At 49.4% G+C, this 12,594-nt stretch overlaps 1 protein-coding gene across 1 annotated transcript in view; it reads right to left on the reverse strand.

Annotated features, from left to right (window-relative positions):
* The window catches only part of VPS35L (VPS35 endosomal protein sorting factor like), a gene marked incomplete at both ends in the record, with an annotated part of 118,763 nt that overhangs the window by 76,272 nt on the left and 29,897 nt on the right, over nt 1-12,594 (reverse strand). Inside the window, 3 exons of the mRNA XM_080703938.1 lie at nt 4,647-4,740; nt 6,272-6,319; nt 7,363-7,459. Coding sequence (XP_080560064.1) covers nt 4,647-4,740; nt 6,272-6,319; nt 7,363-7,459 — 239 coding nt within the window. The remainder of the gene's footprint in view (nt 1-4,646; nt 4,741-6,271; nt 6,320-7,362; nt 7,460-12,594) is intronic.

Genomic DNA, 12,594 nt, shown 5'->3' on the forward strand with positions numbered 1-12,594 from the left:
CTTTTATAATGGTTGTAAAACATTCCCTGGGGAAGAACTAGGCGTGAACCACCAGGGGATTAAACTCCCAGGACAGCTGTAGGGCTGCTGGGGAGGGGAAGGGATATTGCCAAGGACAAACACGTACATTTTTTTAAAAAGATATTAACAAGGCACCAGAGCTGCAGCTCTGCTGTGTTCTGAGTCCATTGTCTTCCCCTCCACTTAATCATATTGTGGAAAAGAAAATAATTATCTGTTAGGTGACAGCAAGGGCCGCCTGGACGGGCGTGGGGGTGAGTGGAAAGGGTGCCGGCTGGGCGGAGGAGTTAATCACACTTTCTTTAATCAACAGCCCCAGCTCCCCCCCCCTGCCCACCCACCCGCTGCTCTGGTTTCTTGTTTATCTCTTCTCAGCAGCCAAATGAGCACTTGGAAACCTGCTGGGGTCTAAGAGACTTGTATTGGGAGTAGCCAGCGCTGTTGTTGCTCATAATTTTTTCTGCCTGCCCCATATTCATTCCCTGTTCGGCTACCTGCAAACTGTCTTGGGGGGACTCAGATCTTCCTCCCCAACCATGAGGTTCGGGCTGGAGCTGGACCCTCCGATCTCGAGTTCCAGGGGTGAGCACAGGCCCCAGGCGCGGTCACTAAGGGTACCCCATGCCAGGGCCACGATGACTGTCTAGAGTTGAGCAAGTGACCCAGCCCTGAGACTTAACAACAGACTTCTTAATGTGGGCAGGATGGAAGTCTGGGGCTGCTGTCGTCTACCATATATAAAGAGCAAGCCACAGAACTAAGTCAGCCCAGAAGAAAGCGGGTTCCTGGCAAGGTTCTGTGGGCCTAGGTCTGGCCATGCCTGCACTGCTTGCTCTGCACTCTTCAGACACATGCCAACAGATGCCCCTTTGGGCTTCGAATACTATGAACTGGGCTTCTGACACCTACAGTTGAAAGAAACCTTACTATGCACAGGTTGTCTCTTAGTCTTTTGGGAGTGGGGCAGTGTACTGGGGATTCCACCCAGTGGCATTCTACCTCTGAGCTACACCTCCAGCCCTATTTTATTTTATTTTGTTTGAAACAGGGTCTCACTAAGTTACTGTGTACTACTGACCTGAAGCCTGTGATCCTCCTGCCTCAGCCTCCCAAGTACTGGGATGACAAGATGACAAGTATGCGCCACTGCGCCCACCTGTCTCTTACTCTTTTTATGTCAAATGACTCGGTAAAGCCGGGCATGGTGGCGCATGCTTGACATCCCAGTACTTGGGAGGCTGAGACAGGAAGATTGCAGGTTCATGACCAGCCTCAACAACTTAGGGAGGCCCTCCACAACTTAGACCCTGTTTCAAAATGAAAACTAAAACAGAGCTGGGGGTGTAGCTCAGAGGTAGAATACTCCTGGGTTCAATCTCAAGTGCCACTCATGGACACACACAAAATTGACTTGGTAACTCATCAGCCAGGGCCATGGCTGCACTGAGGAGCCCCACAGCGCAGTGCAGCCCCTGGCCAGTCTCCCTAGGAGGCTCTGCTCTGTCCTCGGTGCCTTCGCACTGTCTGTTGCCAAGCTTTCAAGGGGTGCCCGCCATTGACAGGCCTTAGTACATCAAGCCTCGCCTTTGCCCAGCTCACCTACCCGGCTGCAAACCGAAACTCAAAGGGGTTGCAAGGAATATACATCAGGGTTCTCTTTAACCCATTAAGTTTTCGATGCTCCCCAGAATATTTCCATTAAACTGACACAGGCATACTAAAATAGGCTGGAAATCACAAACTAGAACTCATATATATTAACTTATAATATTACAGCTATTATATAATATTCTGATTACAGAGTTACATGATATAAGTACATTAAGTATTATATACCATATATATTTTTATTATATATATATATATATATATATATATTTTAAGCTATACCCCCAGCCTTATTTTGTTTTTTATTTTGAAAATAAAATAAAATAGGTTGATAAGAGTCTCACTGCTTGCTGAGGCTGCCCTCAAACCTGAGATCCCAAGTCCTGGGATTACAAGTGTCCCAGCCTCCCAAATACTGGGATTACAAGTGCACGCCATCACCACGCCTGGCTTTTATTTTTATTTGAAACGGGTCTCCCTAGGTGGCTGAGAGCCTCACTACTGGCTGAGGCTGTCCTCCAACCTGCAATCCTCCTGTCTCAGCTTCTCAGGTACTGAGATTATAGGATCACGCCACTGCACCCGGCCACATTTATACTTTCACAGATGTCCTACATCTGGGATAATGGGACAAAAGGAGTTAACAAGCGGAATGGGAATCATCTTCCTAAGACAGAGGGAGCCTGAGGCCTCCCCTCCCCCATAGGGAAGGCGCTCAGGGCCTCCTGCGGGCCAAGCAGGCACTCGCCCACTAAGCTGCATCCCTAGCCCCTTTTTTATTTTTTATTCTTTGAGACAGAGTCTTGCTCAATTGCTCAGGCTGGCCTGGAAATTGTGATCCTCCTGCCTCAGCTCCTGAGTCGCTGGCAGTACAGGTGTGCGCCACGGCACCTGGCTGGACCCCAAGTCTTTACTGCCCTATGATTTATTCAGCTGTGGTCAAGGTGAGTCCCAAGAACTTGCTGGAGTCAATGGGGTGAAAGGCGGGGGACTGCAATTGTGCAAACAGCGACACCTCTGCCTGCCCTGCTCGGGGTCTGGGTGATTGGTGCACAGTAGGCCCTCATCGAGGAGCTCTGACTGAAGAGGGGCAGCCAGGCTCTAAGAAATACACCTGGTAGTCCTCTATGAAAAACCCTCCCGGATTTCAGAACGCTCTACCTTTCAGCCTCTGTTCAAGGGACTTCTTCATTCTCCGCATCAAGAAGCTGCCTGCGAAGTGTCCTATGTGTAACCCACAACATGTCTGCTACCCACTGAGAGGGCGGGGCCTCATGTCACTGGAGACCACAGGGCTTCTGCCTCTGGCTGGATACCCTAAGCAGCAGGAAGCCAGAAGCTCTGCCTCCTGACTGAAGAACAAGCCAGGCCGTGCCTCCTCAGGGAGGCTCTGCCTGTGGCCCCATCCTCCAGGAAGTCTACGGGTCAGCAGGGCAACAACGCCTGGCTGAGGGGCACAGAGCTGGAGGCCACAGCCTCTCCACGGGTTGTATATTTCAAAAACACAAAATTTAACGGGTGTGTGTGTGTGTGTGTGTGTGTGTGTGTGTGTTACTGAACCTGGGGACATTTTTTTTTTGAAACCCTTCTACCTCTAGGCTACACTCCCAGACCTATTTTTATATATTTTTTTAAAATTTGGAAACAGAGTCTCTTAAGCCAGCAAGGCTGGCTTCAAACCTGCGTGATCCTCCTGTCTCTGCCTCCCAAGCGCCCGGCTGAACCTGGGGGCATTGTACCTCTGAGCTACATCCCCAGCCCTTTTTACTTTTGTGTGTGTGTGTGTGTGGTACTGGGGTTCCTGGAAACCCTTCTACCTCTGGGCTACACTCCCAGACCTACTTTTATATTTTTATCTGGAAACAGGGTCTCCTAAGCCAGCGAACCTGGCTACAAACCTACGTGATCCTCCTGTCTCTGCCTCCCAAGCACGGGGATTACAAGCGTGCGTCACCACACCTGGCTACTTTTTTGTTTTGAAACAGGGTCTGACTACATTGCTAAAGCTGTCCTTGAACCTGTGACCCTCCTGTCTCAGCCTCCCAAGCACTGAGATTACAGACATGGATCACCATGCCCAGCAAATAACATGGTATTTTTTTTTTTTTTTTTTTGGTGGTACTGGGGTTCCTGGAAGCCCTTCTACCTCCGGGCTACACTCCCAGACCTATTTTATACTTTTTTATTTTTGGAAACGGGGTCTCTTAAGCCAGAGCGGCTGGCTTGGAACCTGCGCCATCCTCCTGTCTCTGCCTCCCAAGCGTGGGGATTACAAGCGTGCGCCACCACGCCCGGCTCAAATAACAGTTTTAAATGGAAGCTTCATGGTGCTTTCTAGGAGAGACGCCAAGTCATTTCTCAGTCGCCCTGGGCCATCAGGTGCACAGACCCTGAGGCCTGTGTCTCCTGGGAAATTGGGCCCTGCCACCGGCCTCACTAATTTACACTCTGAGCCAACTTTAACAGGACAGAGGCAGGTGTGGTGGGGCACACTTGCAATCCCTGTACTTGGGAGGCTAAGATGGGAGGATCACAGGTTTGAAGCCAGCCTCAGCAGCTTAGTGAGGCTCTCAGCAACTTAGTGAGACCCTGTTTACAAATCAAGTATAAAATAGGTCTGGGGGTGCAGCCTGGAGGTAGAAAGCCCCTGGGTTTCATCTCCAGTACCACACACACACACACAAAGACAAAACAATAATAAAAAACAAACAAAGCCTTCAAACTCAAGACAAAGGCAAAGCATGCCTCAGCTTAGTGAAAAACAGCCCACGGTCTGAAGTCCTGGGAGCCTCCCTCCCTGCAATAGCTTAGATACAGCTCTGCAAACCAGCTCACTTGCAAGATGACCTTAAATGTCCCCTAATTAGAGTTACAGGAGGTTGGTCTACTTTAAAATTAACTTTTAAAAGAAATCCTCCAGCTCTACTTTCTGTGGAAGAGCCTTGTCCTAAAATTAGCAGCTAATAAAGTCCTCCCTCGGGGCTCGGGAGGTGTAGGGAAGGAGAGGGCGCGCCTACCCGGCACAGGTAAGCCCGGGCGTACACGGACACCAGCGGGTCCCCGATCCCTCGGATCATGCAGGTCAGCCGGGGCAGGCACTCGGAAATCCCCCTGTGGAGACAGAAAGAGGGCAGCGTTACACCCGACGGGAAAACTTGCTCTTCTTTTGCTTTTAAAATAAAGTTCCTAAATTTAGGGAAGAAAAAAAGAACAAATAAACAAACCCAAGTTTCAGGAAGAAGTCACAGTCAAAGTTTCAGGGTATGTCACAGCTCTCCCTCTCCTTAGCAGGGTGGCCCCCTTGAAGGGCGGGCCCTTCTGCACCATCTGCTTGGGGGGGGGGGGCGCAACCCCTAATATTTTTCCTGATCCAGGTCACACCGACTTTACTAGTTTTAAGATTTTGTGTGTGTGTGTGGTACTGGAGATGGAACCCAGGAGCATTGATTGTACCTCTGAGCTACACCCCCAGCCCTATTTTGCAGTCTTTTTTTTAGTTTTGAAACAGGGTCTCACTGAGTTATGAAGGGCCTTGCTAAGTAGTTGAGGTTGTCTGCGAACCGTGATCCTCCGGTCTCTGCTTTCCAAATGCTGGGATTACAAGCGTGCGCCATCACGCCCAGCCTAGTTTTAAGAATTTTATCTGCCAGTGATTTTCTACTCACTTGTCACCCCCACCCAATCTTCTCTACGTATCTGTAGTCCTTCAGCGTGGACTTAAGAGTCCTGTGCCTGCCTCTCCCAGCACCCCAGGCTGCGTCAGAACTCCACCCGCTATCACTGTGAATTACATAACTCAGTCTCCTGCAACATGGGACTTCCCTCTGCCCACAGCTGGTGAGGCAAAATAACTATTTCTTCTGTATCAGTGTTACCTCTCAAACTAGCCCGGACACTTGTACATCCCAATCAAACCCATTTAGGATAAATTCTAAATCCGATAAAAGGTGCCATTGGTGGGGCGGCCGGACTCAGGCCCTGGCTTTGAGGGGTTTATTATGCAACTGTGCCATGGGACTCAGCCTGTCCCTGGCCCTGCAGGTCACATATCTGGTCCCCCAGCTCTGGGAACTAAACCATGGTTTAGCTCCTACACCATGTCTGAGCTGAAGCGGAGCCGCACTGGCCTGACCCCCAGGGCGAAGGCTTGTGCTTCCAACATCACCATTGCCGTCACTGTCAGCACCCCCCTCCTCCTCTTGCTGAGCCGCAGCCCAGCACAGGCCCACTGTGTGCCTGGGGCAGCACTCAGTGCTTTGTGTACAGCTCACAGGGCCCTCACAGACCTGTTCCTAGGGCCCTGTGCACAGGGGAGGAGACGGGGCTCAGAGACGCAGCAGCTTGCTGAAGACCAGGCCTCCAAATGCAGTCAGCCCGATCTTCCATGAGCCATTCAACCAGTCTCTCCTGCTAGAGCCTCCCCCTCCATTCGTCATACGGGAGTCAAAATGGTGTCTCGACTTAAGTTTTGTTTGGGTTTAATGAGCGGATGCAAGGAAGCCGGTTAACATCAGGTCTACCGCGAACCAAGCGCACACTGAGTACTCGTGAACCGCGGCTGCGGTCACACCGTCCCTGTGCCTGTGTGTGTTTACGTGCGCAGGACAGATCTAGAAATGGCCAGGGTTCTGGAGGAGCTTACGTTTTGGAGAGGAATTTGTTGCACTTCAGGATGGATGCTTCCACGTAACTACAAACACACTCCGTTAAGGAAGTCATATTCCAGATGGCTTGCTCCTGGTGGGCCAGACGAAACCAGAAAAAATCCTGGCGAGTCCTAGGGGAGGGGGACATGGTAGCCCTCACCACCCGAGGATGAAGTCAGCTAGTGGCTGGTGGGTTCTGTGTGGTCTTTTCAAGGTTCATATCTGTTTAAAATACATTTTGGGAAATGCTGACCTGTCGATTCACAGTTGCACACCGACATCTCAAATGGGTTCTGTGCATTTCCAATCAAGGGTTTATGGGGAAAGAACAAACTTTAGATGACAGAGGTATGATCTGTGTGTAAGCCAAAGTCTCTGTTCTACAGTATCGGCATTTGAGCAGACAAGCCTGACTGTGGTTTGTCAAGGTTTTGGAACCAGAGAAAAAACATCAAGGCGAAGCATCTTAATAGAGGGAGTTCACGTGGGAGCGCACTATACAGAAACCCAAGCCTGAGGCGGGGCATCACATCCAAAGCAAAAGAACAAGGAAACTAATAAGTTGGGTCCCTCCCCGACATGATCTCACAGCGGAACAGGAAGTGGAACCCCGGAAGCCAGAAGCGGAGATATCGCGAGACTCCAGGTGCCTCGAGACTCCAAACATCACGAGAATTCGGCATGCCTATAAAACAGCGGTGCCTCTAATCCGCCACATGACTCAGCGGGCGGATCAGGACTATGCGCAACTCTCCAGGCGCGTGGCCCGTCGGTCCCTTCCCCCATGGCCGGCTGACTCTCCGGAGGGTGCCGGGTCCGAATCAGCGGTCTCTGATAACCCGGTTGGTGTTTTTGCCTCCCTCCTAAGCCCCCTAATTCTGTTTTCAACTATTCAGAAACTATTTGGAAAGAGCAAGGGTCCCAGCAAAAGCTCGCACACCGTGGCGGCCCGTGTCTCCAGGCTGGCCACCGTGGCAGGACCGAACGGTCAACAAGGAATTTCTGGGCAACTCAGGGCGCGGCTCCTATTCACAGCGCACCGCCTCCTTCCTCTTATCCTTCAAACGACCGGACAGAGAAAGGATACAATCTCGGGATGAGCTCTCTGATGGAAGCGATCTTGAAAAACCAATTCAGGCAGGTCTCCTTGGCTGTGTCGCTTACGTTCTCTGGAGAAAAGTGATCTGTAACACACAGAACAGTCCCCATCAGCCTTCCTTAATCCGGGACCCCCTGCAGCGGCTGTACATCCTGGAGTTGGGAAAGCGGACTGTGGAGCAGAAAATGGAGAGAGGGAGTCCCTGTGTGCCTTGCTTTCCAAACGCCATTTTTAGGAAATAGTCAACAACAGTAATACCGTGTGTGCGCACGTGTACACATATACGAATGTGTACGTGCACACACATGCTTCCCTTTTTCTTTCCTTTTTTTTTTGTGTGTGTGGTGCTAAGGAATCAAACCTACGGCATTCTACCTCTGAACTATACTCCCAGCCTAATTTTTATTTATTTATTTATTTATTTAGTGGTACTGGGGATGGAACCCAGAGGCTTTCTACCTCCAGGCTATACTCCCAGACCTATTTTATATTTTACTTGGAAACAGGGTCTCACTAAGTTGCTGAGAGCCTCACTCAGTAGCTGAGGCTGGCTTCGAACCTGTGCAGTCCTCCTGTCTCAGCCTCCCAAGAGCTGGGATGACAAATGTGCGCCACCACGTCCGGCTATTTTTTTTTTTTTAAACAGGCTCTCACTAAGTTACAGAGGGCCTTTTGAGTTACTGAGGGTGGCCTCAAAACTGTCTTAGCTTCCCAAGCACCGGGATTATAAGCATGCACTATCACGCTCAGCTCGCTCGCTCGCGCGTGCTCACACACACACACACACACACACACACACTTTCTAAGTGCCAGGCACTGTGCAGAGAGCTCTGCTGGCATTAAGTCATCTAATCTCCACACTACCCCTCTGAGGCACCTGGTTTTATTTATTTATTTATATTTTTGTGGTACTAGGGATTGAACCCAGGGGCATTCTACTTCCAAAATACACCTCCAGCCCTATTTTATTTTTATTTTGAAACAGTGTCTGGCTAGGTTGATGAGAGTCTGTCTCACTACTTGCTGAGATGGTCCTTGAACCTGCGATCCTCCTGTCTCAGCCTCCCAAGTACTGGGATTCTAGGCATCAGCACCACGCCCGGCAATGGTACATTGACTATCCTCTTTTAGAGGTGCAGGGACTAAGGCCCAGGGAAATTCAGTGCCTTGCCTGGGACACACGGCAAGCAAAGAGAAGAGGTGGGACCCGAGCAGGCAGCCTGGCTCCACAGCCTACGCCCTTAGACACCACCTCTGACTTAATCCAGAGGTCCTGGGTGTGACCCGCAGTCACTATGCAGATGCGGACCAGGAAACGGGATCCAAGCTTCTGCGCCAGACTGGAAGGCAAAAGAGGCCCCGAGGTGGGGAACCCGCCAGATCTGGCTGCATGCTCAGAACCAGCTCCAACACGCCAGTCACCTTGCGAGGCTGCCGGTTTATTCCATTACCATTCTCTTCCTCTTTAATAATAGAACTCTCCTTTTTCTGCTGGGCGCGTGGCCATTCTTTTAGCTAGGTGTGATCACGTGACTGAGTTCTGATCCCAGAATATAAAAAGTGCAGCTTCTGAAAATCTTTTTTTTTTTTTTTTGGTGGTACTGGGGGTGAAACCCAGGGGCTTTCTACCTCCAGGCTACACCCCCCAGCCCTATTTTTTTTTTTTATAATTTATTTGGAAACAGGGTCTCCCTAATTTTCTGAGAACCTCACTAAGTAGCTGAGGCTGGCTTCGAACCTGTACGATCCTCCTGTCTCGGCCTCCCAAGCGCGGGGATTACAAGCGTGCGCCACCGTATCCGGCCTTGAGAATTTCTCTTTAAGAGAAGGGGCTTGCCCTCCCATGCTCCTTCCTGCCCGCTGATGGGGATACAGATGCTATAGCCGGAACCTCTGCAGCTATATCGATTCACAAGAGACAGTAACAAGACAGAAGTCAGAGCTGTGATCCCACGGGCTGGCTGCACTACCGTCCTCGCTCCTCTTTGGTTATTTTCAGTTTCTTGACAAGGAGTAGCCATGACTAGTGTTGATAACTCTCCCCCTACCCCCGGTACTGGGGATTGAACACAGGTATATTCTATATCTGAGCTACATCCCAGCCCTAGTTACTTATTTTTTTGAAATAGAGTCTCCTCCTGGGTATCTTTCCAAAAGGACTAAAATGGGAGTACGACGGTAACATATCCATATCTGTGTTCGTAGCAGCACAATTCACAGCAGCCAAATTATGGAACCAACCTAGGTGTCCATCAACAGAGAGATGGATGACAAGATGGTGGGATATACACACAATGGAATTCTACGCAACAGTAAAAAAGAACAACATTGGGTCATTTGCAGGAAAATGAAAGGACGGAAGAACGCCGAGATTAGCCAGTTCAGAAGAAGGGTCACTGTCCTCTCTAGTGTGCAGAGGTTACAGGGTAACGGGGACACCTGGGGGCTGCAGATGACAGAGTAGAAGCTCCAGTGGAGCAGGGAGGTGGTCGAGGGGAGCGGAGGGGGAAGAGTGGGGACGACTGACGGAATCGCTACCATCAACTTTGGTACATATGTGAAAATACCAGGTCAACGTCAGTACTCACAGAGAAGGGGGAGGTGGGCAGGGAGCTGGGGAAAGCCCGCCAAATACTGCGTGCACGTGTGCACTATCAACATGGCTTCCGTTATGACGTGAGACTATAATGCACCGATAAAAGTATACTAAAATAAAACAAACTTAATTAGGTGCTGCAAAAACAAAAGATAGGAAGAAACAGAGTCTTGCTACGTTGCTGAGGGCGGCCTCAAACCTGCAATCCTCCTGTCCCATCCTTCCAAGCACCGAGCGTGTGCCAAGTGGGTGCTGCCATGATCACTTATGTTGTTTTTTTTTTTTTTAAAACAACAAGTTTAGTTCTCATAGTTCTGGGCTTGACACAGATCTTAATAAGGAATGGAGGAATGTATGGGAAAAATAGAAGAAAAAAAGGCAAGGTGTCAACCCCGGGAAGGCCAGTAATGACTCTCACATGGAAATCATCTCCTCTGTATGATTTTGGCAAAGACTGGAGCCGCAGGGCAGACCCACACACACGTTTAGAAGTCATCCGAAAAGGGAGAATCACCTACTTTTGAATACAGCAAATGGTCCTTAGCTTGTCGGCTTCCATCGTGCCCCATGGCGGGTTATTTTTTTATTCCTGAGTCCGTCACTAGTAGTATGTGATTAAGATGCCAGACACGCCTGTAACTCCAATACTTGGGAGGCTAAGACAGGAGGATCGCAGGTTTGAGACCAGCCTCAGCAAAGTCCCAAGACTGTCAGCAACTTAGCAAGACCCTGTCTCAAAAACTAAAAACAGGGGTGGGGTATACTTGGAGAGGTAGAATGCCCCTGGGTTCTATCCCCAATATGGAAAAAAAAAAATGAGCAGGACTCCTATAAAACCAGCAAAAAAAGATAAGCCCCTGCTTGCTTCTCCAGTAGACAACAAGTCACTAATCACAACTGAGGCTATTTTGAAACTGCAATTTCAAGTCTTTATTTTTGGCTGTCTGGTATGTTTCAGTTATTCAAGAACTTTTTGCTTGCCATTTTCAAGAAGATGGGAGAGGGCTAGTCTTCCCTTTCTGGCCTGAATTCATACACATGAAGTCATTTTTTTTTCTCCCAAGTTTCAAGAAATCCCTTCAGAAAAAAAAGATAAGGGTTATTCTTAGATTCATTTGTCAGTCTTGTCTTTTGGGAGAGGGAGGAGCAGTGTTCATTTTCCTTAGTATGTGGCTTGAAATCCAAAAGCTAAAGTAGGTCTCTAAAGTCATCTATTAAGGTCTTGCAGCTGGGCGTGGTGGCGCACGCCTGTAACCCCAGTGCTTGGGAGGCTGAGACAGGAGGATCACGGGTTGGTGGCCAGCCTCAGCTACTTAGTGAGGCCCTCCACAACTTAGTGAGACCCTGTGTCAAAAACAAAAACAAAACAAAAACAGAAGGAGGAGGAGGAGGAAAAAAAAAAAAAAGCCAGGCATGGTGATGCATACCTGTAATCCCAGTACCTGGGAGGCTGAGATGGAAGGAACATAGGTTCAAGGCCAGCTTCACTACTTACTGAGACTGTTTCAAAATAAAATAGGGCTGGGGGTATAACTTGGAGGTAGAATGCCCCTGGGTTCAATCCCTAGTACATATACATATACACACACACACACACACACACACACACACACACACACACATATATGTAAATAAAAATAAAGCTGGGGGTATAGCTCAGAGGTAAAATGTCCATGGGTTCAATCCCCAGTGCCACACACACGCAGAAGAAGGAATTCAAAACTTGGAAATTAACTCAGGAAAGACTCTGGTGTAACAAAGAGCAGGGGCCGCCCTTCTAATTCCCACTTAACTTTTCTTCCATGGCATTTCTTTTTGAAACCCTGAGCTTTGGTGGTTTGGGAGGCGGCGGGTGGCCCTCTTTTACTGCCAAATCTCTACCACGTGTACGGAACAGTGCTGCAGAGCTGGGAAGCATCTCAGTTTCCGAGTGCCCAAAAGCCGGGTCACGTGAGGCCCCTGCTGCCCTGCTGCGGGCCACGGCGGCCATGGAGAAAACCTGAGCGCAGAGGCACGGGGACGACGGCACTCAACCGCAGTACAGGGGTCCCAGTGCTTTGGGAGGCTGAGACAGGAGGATCACGGGTTCACAGCCATCCTCAGCAACTTAGCGAGGCCCTGTTTCAAAATAAAGGATAAAAGAGAGCTGGGGGTGCCACTCAGAGGCAGATGGCCCTGAGTTCCATCCCTGGTACCACACTTAAAAATATAAGTAAATAAATAAAATAAGAATCACAATACAACAAACCCAAGTTGGAATAAAGTGATCTGATCACTAGGAGTAGATGGCCACTTTACACATAATACTGAATTTTTTTTTAAAAAATTGGGGATTGAGGCCAGCCTGGTCAACTTAGTGAGACCTTGTCTCAAAAAAGGCTGAAAGCTGGGCGTGGTGGCACACGCTTGTAATCCCCACGCTTGGAAGGCTGAGAAAAGGAGGATCGCACAGGTTTGAAGCCAGCCTCGGCTACTTACTGAGGCTCTCAGCAACTTAGTGAGACCCTGTTTCCAAATAAAATATAAAACAGGTCTGAGAGTGTACCCTGGAGGTAGAAAAGCCCCTAGGTTCCATCCCCATCCCCAGCACCACAATAAAAGAATAAATGAATACATAATAAAAA

The sequence above is a fragment of the Muscardinus avellanarius genome (assembly GCF_963383645.1).
Source record: "Muscardinus avellanarius genome assembly, chromosome: 10".
Taxonomy (NCBI): Eukaryota; Metazoa; Chordata; class Mammalia; order Rodentia; family Gliridae; genus Muscardinus; species Muscardinus avellanarius.